At 39.7% G+C, this 19294-nt stretch overlaps 2 protein-coding genes across 3 annotated transcripts; one reads left to right on the plus strand and one right to left on the minus strand.

Moving 5' to 3' along the window:
• Nucleotides 1-1115: 1115 nt before the first annotated feature.
• Nucleotides 1116-9786, plus strand: LOC137593633 (ubiquitin-conjugating enzyme E2 Q2-like). 2 transcript variants are annotated; one of them, XM_068312526.1, is made up of 13 exons: nt 1116-1463; nt 3854-3958; nt 5829-5951; nt 6032-6088; nt 6195-6344; nt 6939-7023; nt 7121-7181; nt 7274-7364; nt 7454-7512; nt 8143-8191; nt 8278-8373; nt 8885-8951; nt 9037-9786. In XM_068312526.1, the coding sequence occupies exons 1-13, from the start codon at nt 1305-1307 to the stop codon at nt 9066-9068; spliced, it is 1134 nt and encodes a 377-aa protein (XP_068168627.1). In that variant the 5' UTR covers nt 1116-1304; the 3' UTR covers nt 9069-9786. The 2 variants fall into 2 exon arrangements, with proteins under 2 accessions (XP_068168627.1, XP_068168626.1); XM_068312525.1 differs by having other exon boundaries at nt 1117-1463; nt 6192-6344.
• Nucleotides 9787-11467: 1681 nt separating this feature from the next.
• On the minus strand, nt 11468-18980 carry scamp5a (secretory carrier membrane protein 5a). Its single transcript, XM_068313279.1, has 7 exons — nt 18768-18980; nt 17844-17924; nt 17556-17675; nt 15998-16154; nt 15807-15908; nt 14898-15015; nt 11468-14031 (listed from the first exon to the last, which is right to left on the minus strand). Exons 2-7 carry the CDS (start codon nt 17848-17850, stop codon nt 13843-13845), a joined length of 693 nt encoding a protein of 230 aa, XP_068169380.1. The 5' UTR covers nt 17851-17924; nt 18768-18980; the 3' UTR covers nt 11468-13842.
• Nucleotides 18981-19294: the final 314 nt, after the last annotated feature.

The raw sequence follows: 19294 nt of genomic DNA on the forward strand, positions 1-19294 counted from the left end.
TTCAGGAACACTCATCCCTGTGTCTACAAATGTTCAGGAAAACTCTTAACGTGAAGCACACAATTTATATCAATAACATCCAGAGACACGGCTAACTTCTCTGGAGCTGATCTCATCTGACACAGACCGACACAAAAACTGATGAGTCCATGTCGCAAAACTTTTTACAAATCATGTGTCCTGCCATTTGGACAAGGTAGTTTTCAGGGCAACCTTAACTGTTCCATCGAGACAATTAATTCATTGTATAAGCACTCCAGAACAGGCCTCTATTGAAAATGTGAAGCCAAACAGACTATTGAGCAACTTAAATCTATTTATCAAAGAAGAATGTGACAGAATTTGACCTTGGAAACTTCAACAGTGAATGTCTTCTCTTGTCAAATACTTACTGCCTTTAAAAAAACAACACACATGATCCGGTGTAAACTTTTTTTCAAATGCGTTGCAGTCGTCAGACTCAGAACAAGCCTATATCTCCGAGAAAACCAATAATATTTAAAGTTTTTTTTTTTGTAGTGTAAAATAATCAGTATGTTTTTATCATTTTATATTTATTTTATTTCACAGCCCAACGTTTTGGGGAATATGAATTACACAAATATAATTTCACGCAAATAATTTCAAACGTTTTCACCTTGTTTTATTGAAACCTGTGGGTAGAGAATATTAAAGTGAAATAAGTGTAAAATATGTAATCAAAAAATAACAAAACAAAAAAAATTTTTTAAAATGAAGTGAATTGTGTGATGAAGCGTGTTTAGCAGCGTGTCGGTGCGTGTGTGTGTGTGTGTGTGTGTGTGTGTGTGTGTGTGTGTGTGTGTGTGTGTGTGTGTGTGTGTGTGAATATGTTTGTGTATGTATGTGTGTGTGTGTGTGTGTGTGTGTGTGTGTGTGTGTGTGTGTGTGTGTGTGTGTGTGTGTGTGTGTGTGTGTGTGTGTGTGTGAATATGTTGTGTGTGTGTGTGTGTGTGTGTGTGTGTGTGTGTGTGTGTGTGTGTGTGTGTGTGTGTGTGTGTGTGTGTGTGTGTGTGTGTGTGTGTGTGAATATGTTTGTGTGTGTGTGTGTGTGTGTGTGTGTGTGTGTGTGTGTGTGTGTGTGTGTGTGTGTGTGTGTGTGTGTGTGTGTGTGTGTGTGTCCGTCAGCCGCTCCTGACGCTGCTACATCATGAACCTCACCCTCCAGCCTTTTGTTGTTGTTCTCACGCTAAAATGCGAGATCCGTAGAGCGACTCCACTGCGCGGTCACATCCCGCCCCGACTTCCCCTCCGCCAGCGGCCTGGTGCTTTGAGATGAGTACAAGATGTCGGTTTCGGGGCTGAAAGCCGAATTGAAGTTTTTGGAGTCAATTTTTGACCCAAATCACGAACGTTTCCGAATCATAGACTGGAAACCCGACGAACTGAGCTGCCAGTTCAACGTAACGCGAGAGAAATTGCTGATCATTCACTGCAACATCACGGTGAGTGGAGGCCGGCGCTGCGCACAAGCTAGCGCAACCCGGACACTGACTATCACCTGGAACCCACAGCCAAGCCGCGAGAAGGTTCCGTGTTGACAAATTAAAGTGTTACCATTCGCGTTCACGTTAAGTTCAGACATTTAAATTTAAGTAACACCGGTGATTACATTAAATAACACAACACCACCTTTTTTCAGTAGGAAAAAAGTAGCGTACAAAGCGTCGGTTAGTAACTACGCTGCTGTAGCTAGTGCTAGCATGTTAATTGAAAGTAGCCCGTGTCGTTAGCATAGCTAGCTCTACTGCGTTACTGCTCTCAGTGCTACAGCTGCTAACTTTCAAACTACTGAACCTACGCATTTTGAAGTTATTTAGTTTAGACATGAACAACCTCTAACAACTTGACCTTTCTTTTTTTTTTTAACTATGTTTTAAAAAAATCAGTGTGCGTGAAAGGGCATACTATTCGATGTACCTTAAATACGTTTATCTTGAATTACCTCTAAGGCAATTTACGGAATATTGTTCACTGGTGTTTTTTTGTGGGGTTTTTCAGTAAATAGACGGATTCATCTGACAATTTTAACGCTGTAACGTCAAGGGTTCGTTTTAGATCAGGACATTATTTGTATTATAATTGTATTGTATTATAATTTTCATGAATGTTACAGCGGTAGGGATATTTTAATGCTTCTTGTTTATACAAATGAAATTTATTTATAATTAAATTGGATCGAGCGTCTTGCATTTGAAATCCCTTCTCTAGTAGCTGTGCTGTAAACAGACTCATATTAACTACTGCAGTTAAAACAAATCCTAGTTCTGATCACTTGTCTGTGTGTAATTTGAAATGAGGGTTTACACAATTAATCAGCAATAGTAGCCTTCAAATAAATGTCCCAATAAATAGATGCAGGGATGAAGTAAACGATTTGTTTACTTCATTGTTATTTGAGCCGTGTGTTAACTTCTGTGTGGTTTACATCGTACATCTGTGGTGTTATTATTTTGGGGATCTGCTTCCTGCTTGACATTACAAAAATTGAACTCAGTCAACAACAGTCCAGTGAGGCTGAAGATCATTGTTTCCATTATCATCTTCTTCTTCTTTTTTTTAATTGTCTATTTGGCTTTTTTTCCGGCCTGTATTTACACTGTATAGAGACGACAGGAAATGTCGCAGAGCTTTAGCGAGAAAAGAGAGAAGACTTGTGGCAAAAGGCCACAGGCGAAATCAGAACCGGTGTCCTGAGTTCGGGGACTGTCGGCCCCGTTGGTGGGGCTCAGAACCACTGAACCAGTTCCTCCCCAGGAGGCGGGGAAACCTGGTAGCTTTTATGTGTATTCTTCCACCTGACATCACATCAGTGCTTCCATGTTTGATATTTCACGTGTTATTGTGATGAGTGACAGAGTTTAAGGGAGCCAGTACTACCATTATTGTACATTAATGGTGGCATCGAAGCATTGCTGCCATGTATGTGTTGTGGCATGAGTGTGACTTCTGGGTTAAAGAAGGAAGTTACTAGTGTTATCCTACGTACAGTATACCAGTTTCATATCACACAACCACACTAATAATGTCGTCCAGTGCATTGCTAAAACAATAGGTCTTGTAAAAAACTTTTATCTGGCCACAAAAACATCCACACACATTCACGTACAGGAAGCAGACAGGTTTGATAAAATGTTGTGATGGTCATATTGAGGCTTACAACAAGTCTGTCTGCAGTACCTTTGAGTCAGCTTGAGCTCAAGGAGACTGCAGTTTATTAAGTCTTTTCAAATTTCCCACCAAGTTGTAGGTTAGTAGAGTTTAGAGACACTTCATTGGTTATCTGTGGTGGTACATTTTTATGTTCCATCTCTAAAAGTACGGTGTGGTGAAGTGCTGCTTGCTGCGGATGGTTTGAATGTAATGTTTGGTTCCTTCTGCGGTGTTCATGTAATCTCCAGGGGGCCTATGCAGTTTCAAGCACATTAATTTAACCCCATTACATATTAGGGCTTTTGGTAAAATAACTTATCAGCTGTTTGCAATCACCAAATATATATTTGTAATTAAGTTTGAATTATCACAGTGAATATTTTTCATCATGAAAAATGTTACAGTACTCCTTTGAGCTTTCTGAGGGCCTGTCCAACTTTCCACCCAGTCCTCCTTGAGGAGATTTCTAATCCGTTCACCGACGCTTCAGCAGAAAATCTTGTACAATGGTGGGCCATGAGAGAAAGGCCAACGTGTGAGACGGCGCCTGGACTTGGGTGGGAAGTGGGACTGACCCAGTAGCAGTTTGATTTAGTAAATGGAAACACAGCTTCCTGAAGCTATTGCTATTTCATTTATTAAAATGTAGAGCGTATAACTGTTTGACTGTGGCCTCTTGCAGGAATCATATCCCTCAACACCGCCTATATGGTTTGTTGACTCTGATGATCCTAGTCTTGCTGAAGTGTTGGAGCGCTTAGAAGATGTGAGAAAAGGCAGCACATTGGTAAGTTTGCTGATGTGGATCCAGCTTCCTTCAGTTGTTAATGTCAAACCTGGGTCCAGAACTGTTTTATTTCTCGTGCTTGTTGGTGTATTATGTGTACGGCTACATCAGGCTGAAACTGAACTTCATTTTGGTCGTGTAATGTTCCTCGTGAGTTGATTTTGATGATCTCCTGCTTTTGAAAATGCCTCTCTTTCAGGCTGTGTTTTTTATTATTATTATTATTATTATTATTATTATTATTATTTGATTTGAGGAGTTAACCTGGGGGCATTTCAAACACTCCTTTAATTTTTACAACAGGTATTGACTGTATTTTAAAAAAAAGAAACTAATAGATATCTAAAAGTATTATAATTGCATCTTCAATCTTCATTGCCGGTGAGCGCTGTAGGATTGCTGCATGTGGCATTTAGGTTCCGTTTGAATGATACTATATTAAATAAATGTTCTTAAAAGGAGGAACGTAATGGCCCCATATAGCAATAAAAGCTAACAGATTATTCCCTGAAGATAGTAAGTGTGGGATTTGTCATTGTACGTTAAGTCTTTTTTTTCCAAAAGAAACACAGTTCTCGCCTGGATTTCCTGAAGGGATAATAATGGGACCAGATAATTTATTGTCACATTCTGGCCAAAGTTTGTCACATACCACAAATAACAATTTAGAAATATTCAGCATTTGTCATGTTAGTATTTCTACACCACTGCATCATCAACTCCAGAGTTAACCACTGTTCTGTATTTCTACACAACAAAACTAGTTTGTCAGCAATCCCTTTCTCAGCAGCTTATGTAATTAAAGTACTGCATTAAGGTTGTACGTTAGAATGCAGTACTTTAAAATACATCGAAATAGATATTACACTTGTCCATTGTCATGACGCATGATGTTGGGTTCATGTCCACATCAGGGTTTTGATAGGACGTTTGCAGCACTGGGGAAGAAGCTGATCTTCATCCTTTCCCTCTGTGCCCTTAAGGCCCCAAACCGGATGGAGGGGAGGGTGTCAAATGGGTATTGTCCAGGGTGAGTGTAGTCATGGCTGAACTGTTCAATCGTGTGTCTAAAACCGGGCAGGGTGAATATGTTCCAGGGGTGTGAGAGGACAATTTGTTGCGCAGTCGTAATGCTCCGCTGCAGTTTTTTCCTCTTTTCAAAGGTACAATTAGAGAACCACACCATCCAAGTTCTAAATGTGACTCAGAATCACTTAACATTAAGCAAAGGTTACACACGAGTCAGCTGCTGAGTGGTACAATTGGAGAGCTCATTTCAGACTATTTTCCAGTGGTTTACCAGTGTTTTCTCAAATAGAGACTGCAGCATGCAGTGGAGTTGTTCAGGTGGGTCTGCACATCTTGGCAGAATTTTGACATTCTAGCTGAGTATATTTGCAGTCATCTTTGCTTAAGTCATCAAGACTTAGCCTGAAATATTCCCATGCACACTGCAGACTGTCTTGTCTGGGGCGTACCCTGCCTTTTCCCCGTAGTCAGCTGGGTTAGACTCCAGCAGACCCTCGACCAGCAACGTGGATAAACGGCTGTAGAGAAAATGATTCCAGTCGTCTTTTCTACAAGAAAGTGGATTGGTGGAAAACGGAACAACTATGGTAAACTTACCAGTTCCCAATCCCAATCAAACGCATGACTCTGACATGCGTTTGTGTCCTGCCAGCGCCACTATTGTGTCAGGCAGGTCTGACTGAAAACTGGATCCAGGCAATGAATTACATCCTGATATTATCCAAATCAGACCGTGTAATAGTAGATCACTTCGGCCCAGTAGTTAAATGCCTTAAAATTAGAAACTGATTGAGTATTGACGTTTTCTTTTTTCTTTGTTTCCTTTTCTATTTGCTTTCAGCTTCTTCAGCAGTTAAAGCGCCTCATTTGTGATCTCTGCCGGCTTTACAATCTGCCTCAACATCCAGATGTAGAAATGCTTGATCAGCCTCTGCCTGCTGGCCCAATCACCCAAGACAGAAAGGTACACAAGTAGTTCAACTGCATATGTTTTTGGTTGAAATCTCAGTATTTGTGAACTCATAAAGTGTCCTCACACTGCAGCATGGGCCATCAGACGAAGTGACCTCTGAAGAAGAGGAGGAGGAAGAAATGGGAGAGGTATTAATATGTAATCATGACAGCATTTAATTCATACTGTTTACAGCTTAATGGTCTGATATCTTGCATTTTCTGTTTTTAACGATAATCGATGCGTTGACAGCAGGACATTGACCTAGACCAAGACCTGGACCATTATGACATGAAAGAAGAGGAGCCAGCTGATGGAAAAAAGTCAGAGGATGACGGGATTGAAAAAGAAAATCTGGCTATCTTGGAGAAGATTCGTAAAAACCAGAGACAAGATCACTTGAATGTACGTGCTTATTGGGATTATGGACTGTGTAGGAGTGGAGATGGTTTTACCTTAGTACCATAACAGGTTGATAGTCTGTAATAAAGTCAATTATTTAATCTATGTCCTTTTAAAATGCATTTAATCCACTCCTACCTTAACTTTATCTTTCAACATACTGCCTCGTTGATGGAGAGGACTGGAATTTTGAACTCACAGTTTAACACATGTTTTTTTTTGTTTTTGTTTGTTTGTTTTTTGTTTTGTTTTTTTCAAAAAAAACATTAGAATGTAGTTTGTGATATGTTCTAAATGTCAGGCAAAACTGAATCAATGTGCTGGTTTTTTAAGAATGTACAGGATCACCTAAAATAATCCCTAAATTTGATGTCATTTCTGGCTAAAATCTTAATGATCTATTTGTTAAATGTAAATTTCAATTATTTTTTATGTATTGTACTTGAATAGCTTTGGTTGTTCCTCCAAAATACTAAACAGGTCATGTGACTGTCCTGATGTGGCCCTGCCACCTCCAGAGCGTGCTGTATCATCATCGTGTCTGTCCTGGTGTCCTTCCATCAGGGTGATTGTCAGCCGTTCTGATTTATGTTTCAGGGTGCAGTTTCTGGCTCTGTGCAAGCCTCAGACCGCCTCATGAAGGAACTCAAGGAGATCTACAGATCACAGAGTTACAAGACGGGTGAGTACGAAGACACATTCCTACACAGCAGTGACTTGGATGGTTTTACAATTCTGCCAGAAAACTGAAGCTAAGTGTGTGTCCCTGTTCTTCACAGGTATTTATTCAGTTGAATTAGTCGGTGACAGTCTTTATGAATGGCATGTCAAGTTAAGGACGTAAGTTTTCATGTTCATTTGGTTTTAAAACCTTCCAACTTTACTGTAATTTGGATTGTTTTCCATCGGACCTGACTTACTGTTGATTCCAGGGTAGACCCAGACAGTCCTTTACACAGCGACCTGCAGGTCTTAAAAGAAAAGGAAGGAGTGGACTACATTCTGCTCAATTTCTCTTATAAAGTGAGTCCAGTGGTAATATTTCTGTCGTTTTTTTCAGTAGGGGATGATTTTTTTTTTAGATTGAGTTGTTATTTTTCTTTGTCTGACAGGATAATTTTCCTTTTGACCCACCTTTTGTGCGGGTTGTCTCACCAGTGCTCTCTGGAGGGTGAGTATGCCGTCTTTTGTGTCTGTCCAGTTTGGGGGTAAAATTCTCTGTTGGAATTGTTCAACACAACAAATCGACATTTGTTGTGTTCACAGTTTTGTGATGATTTCCCAGTGGAGGAAAATGCATTCTGGACTTAGATTATTTTGCAATATTACTGCAAAGTACAAGCTTTTTTTGTTTGTTTTTGATCAGCTGTAAATTATTATCCTTGACTCTTAAATGTAAATAAAAGAATCAGATTGAAACCATCTATCAAATACACAGGATCTAAATCTTTTACTCTGTACTGCAGCGTCATGGAATTCCTTCAGAACTTCTGAGGGTACTGGCTATGAATCTTGGGTTTGAAGCACATTTCTGTGTAAATTGCAATGACATGTTTTTGGTACATCCAAAAGTTTCGAAATGAAAACTTAAATTCCATCTTTGTATGAAATAAAATTTCTTCCACAAAGTAAGTGAGGGTTTGACATAAATTTGAAGCATAGAATTGTGTGAAAGGTCAGGCTAACACTCTCTTGATCAAATGTACATTCCTGCTTTTTTACAGAATATTACTTATTAATGGTGATATGTATATTTACAATATATTAAATGACTTATTCTCAATGAATTTGTCCTTTTCAGTTACGTTCTAGGAGGAGGAGCTTTGTGTATGGAACTCCTCACAAAACAGGTATGTAAAGGAGTTTGAAGCGTTTTATCATACATCACAGTTTACCATTTACCATGCAAATGTAATGGTTCTGATCTTGTTTCCAGGGCTGGAGTAGTGCCTATTCCATAGAGTCTGTCATTATGCAGATAAATGCAACTCTAGTTAAAGGAAAAGCCAGAGTACAGTTTGGAGCCAATAAGGTAATAAGATGTTATCGATCATCCCTCAGTGGTCTCGGTCAACATGTTTAGATCGTCATGTAGAAAGATGGGTGGGTGGCCAGTGGTGTAGTAATCAGTAAGTGCTAAGAAGCTATCAGTTTTTGACTGATATGCAATTTTATCTAAATCAAGTGGTGAGAAAAATTTATATTTTTTTACACCGTTCGTTTCAGGTTTCTTTTATCTAAATACAGTGTGGGTGTGATTTAGTCACTAAATGTGTGTCCTTGTACCAGATAAATGCACACAAGCTTGTGACCTCTGAGTGACAGAGGTGCATCACCGACATATTTATACCTTGTTTTATATTTCTCGTTGTTTGCCTTTTTTTAGAGCCATGGTTGCAGCAGAATCTAAAATTCTCTCCCTTGAAGTGAAAAAAACAATCACAAAACATGATTATTTATTACCATTTGGTTCATTCTCAATATGGTTCCCTCTACAAAGTGAGATAGAACTGTACATTGAACTGATCGTTTGTTTTTTGTAGAACCAGTACAATCTTGCCAGAGCACAACAGTCATACAAATCCCTCGTGCAGATTCATGAAAAGAATGGTGAGTAAACATTTCAAAACACTTGGAACACCATCAACAGAGGCAAGGATCCACAGGCAAACAGTTTGTTCTTGTGTTTTTCCAGGATGGTACACACCACCTAAAGAGGATGGATAAGGAGCTGCAGCCGCTATGCACTGACAACATGTCTTTGGGTCGAAGTTTCTTGTTTGATTTGGAATATTTTCCCTCCTCTGATTTACTGGGAATGTATCATCTTTCTGGTGGAAACCGTGTCTCTGGCTCGTCTGACAAGTATTCCTTCGCCCCGCTCCAGGAAAGACTTGATTCTGGTACCACTTGGCCCTCAGTGCTGTAGTGAGGAGGAGGAGGAGGAGGAGGAGGAGGAGGAGGAGGCCAGAGTGTCAATAGTTCTGTTCTCTCAATATGCTCATTTGTCTTAAGGAAAAGCCTCTTCTCCCTTCAAAGGTGGAGAAGTGTTTTTTCTTCCGCTGCTTTGACAAAGTGGGCTTTACAACCCGTTACCCTCAATAATGGGAGTTTTAAAGTAGACACTGATGCTCTTGAAGTGGAACCTCACTGCACCTGTTTTTATTGGCCACTTTTTTTCTTTTGGAAGTATAACTTTCTTTCTCTTGTTATTTGAGGATATTATACAATAAATGAGCCAACTTTCTTATTTTTGAAACTTCTCTTTAAATTGATATGACCCACCACTCTTAATCTTCAAGCTTTTTTTTTTAGAAGAAATAAGCAGAATCACAATGCTACAAATAAGTCCAAATGTTGTTTGAACTAATCCACCAGAGATTAATTACAAAATGGGGCCAACAGGCACCAAACATTTTTGGTGCATATTAAAGTTTTGACCAGACGATCTGTTATGGCATCATTTGACTTCTATTGGATGTAAAGTTTCAGAGCTCATGTTGCCTTATTTCTGTTAGCGCTCAGTTCAGCTGGTCTAAGGATGTACAAAGTTAACAGCATGTTGCACAAGAGCCTTGTTTCAATTTAGTAAACATTTGGTTTGATTGCAGTTATCATGTGGACTGGGGTTTGCAGAGCGAATGAAGGATTCTAGTTCTACAGAAAAGCGTGTGTCGTATTTTACTGACATACATGGTTTGTAGTGTTTTGTTCCAGTTCGGTTTCAAAGTGCTCGCCTGTCTCAGCTGGATTCATCCCCTCTCAGGGGCTAAACGTCATGTCCATCATCAAGTCTTCTTTTACCACAACAAAAAGTTCATGCTTTGATTTTGGTGTTGAAGATGAATCACTTGTAATGTGATGAGAACTGACCTGAATTTTTTTTTTATTTTGACCATGCAATATATTCTAGCACTTCAAACAGCATTGCAGAACACACACTGTATCAACCTGTTGGCTCTCCAGTTTATTTTTTGACACTGTCTGCAAAAGTATGTCTGAATGGCGACTCAGGTAACAATCTATAGTTAGGAGAGGAATCTGTACGTGTCCCTGTTGGGTTTGGGTTATTTTCTTTGATCAGATTGTGCCCTGTACGGACATTAATCTTAATCATCCACTGGTCTGAGGTCAAGAACAGAACATGTAACCAGCTTTACAATATTATGGGTCATGTGTCTTTTGAATCATGCGGTGTAAGGTTAGACGGCTCTGGAAAGATGCCATTTTAACAGGACTGCGTCAGCATCGTCAGTTCTCACTGTAGTATTTGTTCGTTTCCTACCGAGTGCTGGCGTCTATTTGGTTTCAGGGTGAACTCTCTAAATGTTTCTGATAAAGGTGTTTGCACAGCTGGAAGTGTGCCTGGAGAGGTCAGTTGTAACAGCACACACTGTTTGAAAACTCTTTGGTCACAATAGACATCCACATCCTTCATGTCTGATGCAGCAGAGCGGGGGCTGGTGGTGAGGATGAGTACGTATGGCATCCTCACCACCAGCTTCCAATTTCAGGGGCCTCTAGTGGCCCAATGGGGGCCTCTAGTGGCTGTGCAGCTTGTACCTAAATCCTGAAGGGTTTGCTGCAAATCCTTTATCACCAGTGGGATCGCCTTCTTCCAGTCCACCAAAACCCTGGTCAGAGGGATGTTTAGAGACGACTGAAGTGTGATCGTGATGCCATGGTGATTAGACTCGCACGCTTCTGAGTTCAAAAGATTTGTTCATCTCACTTCAGTTCCTGGTACCAACAGAGTTGTTGGCTCTCCTTGTTTTTTTGTTTTTTCTTTTTCCATTTGAAGAACTTTTGACCATGTACAGTAATTTCTAAACTTGCATCAAGTTTATGAATAAAGAAGTTTAAGATTATATCTGTTCTGTTGGTTTTCTCTATTCAGCCATCCAGCTGGAATGCAAAAGAAACTTCTTCATAAATGCTAAGAAGAAAAAAAACAACACTGATGATAAACTTTAAAATAAGGACGTGTCATTCTACTGTACAGCCACTTCGATGTTTCCTCAGAGATTTCATTGAAATTTTAAATTTCTAAATGTCCCGGACTGTTTTTTGAAAAAACCCACTGTCATGTTTAAAAAAACAATCCTTAAAAGTATTTTCCCAAACCTTAATCTTTTATTGCAAGATTTTTAATTTTGGATGTTGGGTGAGGAAGACCTGTATGCAAACTACTAACAAAAAGGAATGCAACAAGAACTGTTTAATATCTATTAGGATAAGATGAAATAATACAAAAGTAATAACACAAAAATGTATTCCACATTTACGTCGCCCATGGAGACGCTGCCGCCTCCAACATTTCACTCACAAAATCAGCACATTTCTAAAGAATGTTTGTCCATGGCAAATATTTACTTCATCTCAAGTATATATATCTACTTATATGGTACATGATGATACATACCAAACAGCATACGGTACATTGGGGGGGGTGATAGGAAATGACTTTCAGAAGCTTTGATACAGCAACACGATTATTATACAGCTGTAAATTCCATCACAATGACTGCTGTATGTACATGTGGCAAACGTTTTGGGCTCAGACATTCACCAAAGATGATGACGATGTGCTTCACAAAGAAAAGTAGCTCTTCTGTCAATCTTTGTGCATCTTTGGACTTTTATTTTTAGAATTTATCCATTTAGCTTTGAGCATTTCTGACAGATGAGCGTTGATTAGAATTGAAGGGGTTTACGGGGTTGAACTACTGTATGTGCATCTGCTGGTGAAAATGCTATGCAATAATTAAATTATCCTGCGGATCTCTCACACGATAGAAGATCATTGTTCACTGTATATATTGCGATCATGTAAAATAAACATAAATGTAAAAAAAAATGTCATAAAACAATTCACTCTGTCACCTAAGAACATGTGCTTCACGCTCCTCCACATTTCATCCGACACACAAAGAACAGGGTGGCGCAAAAGAAAAATGAGAAAAAGTAAAACATCTATCGAGTATCACATCATTACGGTCCGACGAGACGACACACACTTGGAAATAACGAGCATTCACGTACGAATCTTCACATCTGTTTCCAGTCTAATACTGTATTATTGTAATAACCATCTACTGAATGTTGAAGCTTTCAAAGAAGACTTAAGTGACACGAGGCAAAAACCTTTCACCGAACTCTGGGAGGCCTCACAGGGGCTACTCACATATACACTCGCTCTCACTTTCACTCCATAAGGAAACGATTGGCTTGAATTATTTTATATTCTATTCACCTCCATATAAATTTCATATTTATATATACTCATAGAACACCACAACAGCCACAGAATAACACACTAAGGCCTGAAATCCAGAGCTTCAGAAACAAGAAGTTATTTAAGCATTTACATGTAGGGGTGAGTGGGAGGAAGAGGAGGATATCCATCACTTCGTACGATTCTTTGACCACATAAAACAGTTATTAGTAATATTTACCGTCCACACTGGAAGTGTTTTGGTTTTCTTTTTGTTTTAACCTGTATAACCTTAATCTGGAATGTTTTATCCAATGAACAGCAATCCTAAATACTCCATGTGCTTCGTGAGATTTTTTTTTCCACTGAAACCAATCTAGCGTGTGATGACAAAAAACCAAACACTCCAAAAAGTTGAATAACAGTGACGAACAGAGAAAGAAGCTCAACACAATGACAATCAGAGGGTAGAATTAAACCTTTCCTGAGAAATGCAGCACAAAACAGAAAGGTTCACTGATGCAGACAAACTTCTCACTGGTGGAAAGAAATCGGGTCACCAAAAACAGGATCCGAAAAAGGCTATCTTAACCCTCACAAACTAATTTTGCACAACATACCATTTCCAACAAATATCCTCTGACTGAAATTTTTGCAATATTTTTTTTGACAAAAAAGGTAATCAATAGATAGAGAGCAAAGAAAAGACTTCCTGGCCAACATTAAATATGCTTCACATTGATCACACAGATATAAAGGAGATATCTGCATGTCATCTGACAGCAAGAAACTAAATAAAAGTGTTTCCCAAATTGTCTTCTAATGGATTATTGGTCAGTAAATTTGGGGGATTTTCTTAATCTGAGATATTTACTGTGTGTTCAGTGACTTTCAAGGCTTAAGAAAGTAAACATGCAGCCACAACAGTACATCATAGATAGTAAATTAACCCAATCTGATTCGGGGTAGTGGTTTTAGCTAACTTATATGTCATCTTTGAATTCTACACAGGTTTTCCAAGTTATATCTGACAGCATAAAATATACATGTACAAAAAAAACCCAAACAAACAGCCTTTTATCGATTGACTGACGATTTAATTAAATGTGAACTGACTGAAATGATGAACCCTCTGTCAGAATTCAATAAAACTAGACTCCCAGAAGAAATCTGCCTTTGTTCTGTTTGACTTCAGGTAGTTCAGTGTTATAATGAAGGGCACCTAATTCTGAATTGCGTTCTTAATTGATCCTTTTTTATCTCTCCCACACGGCCCCCTCCTCTGTCCTACATCGGGTCGTCGTAGTTGTAGGTGGGAGCTGCTGAGTACTGGTTCTGCTGCATGGCTCCCTGTGCGGCTCCCATGGCTGCCTGCTGAGCTGCTTGCTGGACGTGGGGGTTTTTCCAGGCCCCCGTGGCCCACTCCTCTTGGGCTTTGCCCAGGCTGCCGCCACTTCCACGGTAGAAGTTATGAACCTGAAAAGTGATTCACAGCATTTCACCGTCAACATTCTTTCAAAGAAAATGTCCAACAGAGCAGGTGGCATCAGTTTTTATATCGTTGATGATGCCAGGACTGTGATTTATTTGGTGCAACCATCTGTGTGGGTGGGCGCTGAAATATAGATTCTTATGTCACTTTAATTCCAACAGCCATATACATCCATATATGCTTCTGTGATTAGAGCACTCTGTACTTCACTCAAGGGGTCTGCGCAGCACATCTCCACGACTCCATAGAGGAAAACTTGGAATGGCTCAAAGCCAATGATTAACAAGAATTCACCTAATAAAATATCATATAGAAGTACTCTTGTAGAATTAAAATGATACACACTGACATTATAACAAACACCCTTACCTCTAAACAGAGATTTAGCTACACTACTGGTGCCCCAGGTTGGAGGAAAATCACTGCTAAACTATGATAGAGACCAACAATGACCCGATACGTAAGAAAAGGTGATGAAGTGCCTCCACTTTATACTTCCAATTGAGAAATATCATCCAATTATAAATGAGTCATATGAGTTAGACAATTTTCATCTGGACAGAACCTGAAATTTTTCATCACAGGGCTGTGTTGAAAGTGGAGGAAAACACCATTATACCCGTGGTAAGAGAGAATCCTGACAAGGAGCAAGAATATATTCCCTTATAGGTATTTATCACAAACAATGAGGAGAATTAAAATGCCATCAGTACGTTTAAGTAGAAATCAAATCTTATAAAAAATAAATACTGTACAAAAAAAAGACCTGATGATGAAAACATTTGTACTTCAGAAGTACTTCAGAGTGTTGTTGTTTTTTTACTGTAGGAAATAGACATGTATGGTTCACCTTTGTCAGGGCGATGACGGAGAGAGCAGCCACTGCTGTAAACATGATGGTGGGAATCAACATGACCACAGCTGAGCCGATGTTGGTGCTGAAGAAGGTGATGGTAGCCAGCCAGCCACTGACAGAACAACAAAAGAGTTAGCTTCCCACACCTATGACATGAAAGCTCTTCATCCAGTAGCGCACTTTGATAAAAATACGTGCTATCATAAGAGAAAGAGGTAGGTGTCTGCCTGCTGTCTGGTCTGTGTATTAATAACTTACTATATTAGTAGGGTTCTGTCACATGAACCACAATGACAGTAACATGACAGATGGTCTGCAATCATTTGATTAACCAAAGGTTTGAAGGCACACAGTCATTTGTTATTACCTGTGATAAAGTCTGGGAGAAATAATATATAATTATAGAAATTCAAGTAAATGGCCTTATTTATAAGAATGTACTGGTGTCACAATGTTAGGAGATGGCATAACATTATACTCTTATTTTAGAGTTATTTTATCATCTATTATTTTTGTTAGGACTTTTGTATTTCCACTGTTATTAGTCGAACTATAGTTCTTTATTATTTATTTAGTTGTTTATTTTACAGTGTTTCCTGTGTTACAGTTGTAAAGACAACAATCTCTTCTGTGCTGGAAGGTTATAGTGTGTCTTGCTATAACACATATGACACAAAATGAAATTGCGGACATCCTGACAGGACCTTTCCCTCATAGAATTCAACCAAAATTAATACTGGATATTTTGTGTTGTGCAGCATTCCCCACCATAATCATCATCAAAATCCCAACTGGGTGACTATAATTTAAAAAAAAAAAGCAACAAGAATTAATGCAGAGGAGCACCGATGCTCTGATTTGCTACCCATATAGATTATTTATGCTTGATATTTAGATTCTTACCACACTCCCCAACCAGGGATTCCAACCGTCTGGATGATGCTGATCACCACCTGGGCCATGAACACGAAGAAGAAAGCCATAAAGTTGAAACTGCTGTCGGTCCTACGTAGGGAGAGTAAAGGATCAGTGAAATTTCAGCCTGTCTAGAAAGAGGGTCGAAAAGTTGAGTGTGATGTTAGCATTCAACTCACTTAAAGGCCTTGTAGATGGGTCTGAACCAGCACACGTAGGAGCAGGGAGTGAAGAGGATGAGCCACAGAAAGGCCATTCCAAAGTTGGTTGCTCCGCCACCTCCACACATCCACGCCAGACAGCCAATCAAATTCACTGCCAGGGTGGCAGAATTCACTGAAACAAGCATAATAAAATCATGACAAACTAAAATCGCTATAGCACACATCCCACAGGCTGCGTTACTCATGTATCCGTAGGTTTTAATTACATCAACTACTCAACACCACATTTCAATCCTCTACTTAAGCTACACTAATCAAATGTAAACTGACGCTAATTCTGCATTTTGTACTCCACATCCACACATTCTGTGCAAACTACTGTACCTTTTTACAAGACTTACATTCTTGTTTTCACAAGGCAGAACCTATGTGATGATAAAAAAAGACACCATGATGCTTATGTGAACACTACAAGTCCATACATTACTACCTCCAAGGTCACCTTAAATTTTTATGAGGAACCTTTCCATTTCTATATCTGAAGGAGAGAAGGAAACAGCTTCAAAAGCTGCACATGAATTCATTTTGTAAACTCTTACTGCAGTGCTTATAATACACAGGTTATATTACTTCATAACTGTGTGAGGTCATAAAATGTAAAATAAAGGAGAGCATCATCATTGGTGTTGCTTTGATTAGAGTAAAGAAGTTCATTAACAGAAATCACAATTTCAGGACGAAATTAAAATCTTGAATAACAGACTAGAGGTTTTCATAAATTCTAAATAAATACAGGCATTGAATCAATTTCTTTACATTTAGCTTTGTTGAATCTTAATATCTGGGGTCAATCAATGGAAAGGAGCCCTCAGTCATGTTTTCTTCAAGCTGGAACAGTCAGATAAAAACATGACTGTTGAAACCACCAGACTGAAATGACTGTTATAATGTTCTGGAGGAGGACACCCACTCTACTTGTTCAATTGTCCCACACACATTTTCAAGGCTTCATACATCAAAATTATTGTGCCCTGTTGTCACTGAGGGCTGAAACTAATAGATTGTTTTTAAGTGATCAGTGTGACAAATATTTTCTCTGATAGATTAGACATTTAGTCGATGGATTGACGAAAACAGTTTAAAAAAAATCTTCTTTATAACAACCAAATAAATGATATGCAATGAGTCATTACACAAAAAATTTAGGAATCTGAAAATTTTACTTTACATTTTCCTGAAACAATTAATTGATAATCAATTTAAGATTTTCTGCAGATCATCTTGTTCAAAATACATATTATAGATTTGATCCTTTACTCAAATGCAACAAAAAAAAATATTGTGCATAAAATATTTCAGAAACCAGAAACAATATAGACCTAGACCGGTGCGGTCCAGTATGACTGGTCGGTCGGGTTTCACTGCTGTACCAGAGAGTCTGTGACGTACCACAATATTTTGGGTAAAACAAAATGACACATGATGCACAGGTCGACAGATTGTACCAACATGTTGAAACTACACTGTGGTGGCAGATGCTGAACACATAATGTCTGCACACATTCACACTCACATATCCATAGGTAGTAGAGCCTCTTGCACATGGTGCGACGCTGGTCTGGGATCTCATTGAAATCTTGGTAGAAGCACGGCTTGAGTGGGATGAACCGAGGCAGAGGAGGGAAGTTGTTTTCTAGGACACAATGGCTCAGTTCAACACAGCAGCACAAAACAAAGTCAAGCAGCTGCATGCATAATAACAAATTATTCTTTATGAAAGGCCTGATTTTGCATTACCAACCGGCTTTGTGCTTGGACTCCCGACAACACATGCATAGAATGGAAATGCGGGGAAGCTTACCTGCCATGATGAACTCTCAGTCTTCTTCTTCACTTGCTAATGGGAACACAGACTTCAATCTCTGCAGCTTTGACAACCAATCTGCAAAGAACAGAAAGATTTGTCACTTTTTTCATTCAGTGCAACATCATCACTCCTACTGCCCTCCCTGTGGCCATCCATCCATCCATCCATCCATCCATCCATCCATGCATCCATCCTCCACACTCCCTTCCGCTGGTGCACACTCACACTTCAGGAATAACAGACTTTAAATCTCTCTGATTGGAACCAGCCTCGCAGTGTACACACACATCGACAGAGATGACTATTCCACACTCCAGGTTACAGCTGTCTAATCCACGCGGTGGGGAACTGTGGCCTTGTCTCGTCTGCAGGCCTGTTCACAACCTATGGGCGCAAAACACGCGGACTACACACCAGATTAGACCACTGACAGATTAGACCCTCCTCATGAAGCCTGTTCGGTCAGTTATTTCACCTGCCGAACCAAAAAACCCACTAAATCCACATTATTTGACTGTAAATCTCAATCCAGTGCAAAGTGACGGTGGGACAAACGGGTGCAGCCCCTGAAGGGCATCTCTGTGCCACACAATAAAGCAGCCTCTCCCCAAAGAAAAACACACTGATCCCGGGTCGGTTTATGCATCATGTTTCTGAATGTTTCTTATAAACGTGTATTTAAATCGGCGGATTGCAGGGATGCTGCAGCGGGACTCGGTGCATCGTGATCACGGACGATGGACGAGCGTCCTTCAGGCTGTGCAGAACCGATGGTTCCGTTTCATCCGGATCCAGGTCAGGTTCAAATAGCTATCGGTGTTTCACTCGGTGCTGAGAGGGTTTTCATAGCCCACACTGGTTAATGTCTGCCCTCAGATGGAATGGAATGAATGAAACCGTGTGATAAAAACGACTTACCTCCCCTTTAGACCGAGAATGCCGCTACAATCCCTCCGTTCGTTTAAATAGCATCCTATCAATGACCCGCCGATAAATCACATCGGAGAGGAAAAAAAAGCTGGATCCTTGAATTTGTGACGTTATTCCTATGATGATGATTTTAGGAGTAGAAGGCGGTCACGTGACGTGTGATATTTTCTTTACGCACACACACTCACACACACACACTCACACACATACCCCCACTTCTATTGGCTTTACTCGCCGGACGGTGAAAAAGAAACGGGATTTGTTGCTGTCCGACACAGACCAATCAGAAGGCGGAGTACCTACACAAGCCCCGCCCACTGTGATGCTGTTCACAGTGCTGAAGCTCAAAGGAGTCTACTGTGATTGGCTGCCCGTCAACACGCTATGACTCCAGCATTAGGTTATTGCTTCCCGCTTCACAGCAGTGATGTATTGTAATTATCAGTGTTCGTGTGTTCGTGTGTTCGTGTGTTCGTTTCTCCACCAAATATCTTGGCAACCGTTGCAGATAGAAA

This window comes from Antennarius striatus, chromosome 4 (assembly GCF_040054535.1).
Source record: "Antennarius striatus isolate MH-2024 chromosome 4, ASM4005453v1, whole genome shotgun sequence".
NCBI lineage: Eukaryota > Metazoa > Chordata > Actinopteri > Lophiiformes > Antennariidae > Antennarius > Antennarius striatus.

What these genes read in the sequence shown, in the direction of transcription:
- LOC137593633 (XM_068312525.1), top strand. Translation starts at nt 1,305, where the DNA reads ATGTCGGTTTCGGGGCTGAAAGCCGAATTGAAGTTTTTGGAGTCAATT. An exon ending in AGGAGGAAGAAATGGGAGAG is followed by an intron (nt 6,089 to 6,191) that starts GTATTAATATGT and finishes ATGCGTTGACAG; the next exon opens with CAGGACATTGACCTAGACCA. An exon ending in TCACCAGTGCTCTCTGGAGG is followed by an intron (nt 7,513 to 8,142) that starts GTGAGTATGCCG and finishes TGTCCTTTTCAG; the next exon opens with TTACGTTCTAGGAGGAGGAG.
- scamp5a (XM_068313279.1), bottom strand. An exon ending in ATCCCTGGTTGGGGAGTGTG is followed by an intron (nt 15,016 to 15,806) that starts GTAAGAATCTAA and finishes TTGTTCTGTCAG; the next exon opens with TGGCTGGCTGGCTACCATCA. An exon ending in CCGTCATCGCCCTGACAAAG is followed by an intron (nt 14,032 to 14,897) that starts GTGAACCATACA and finishes ATCACTTTTCAG; the next exon opens with GTTCATAACTTCTACCGTGG.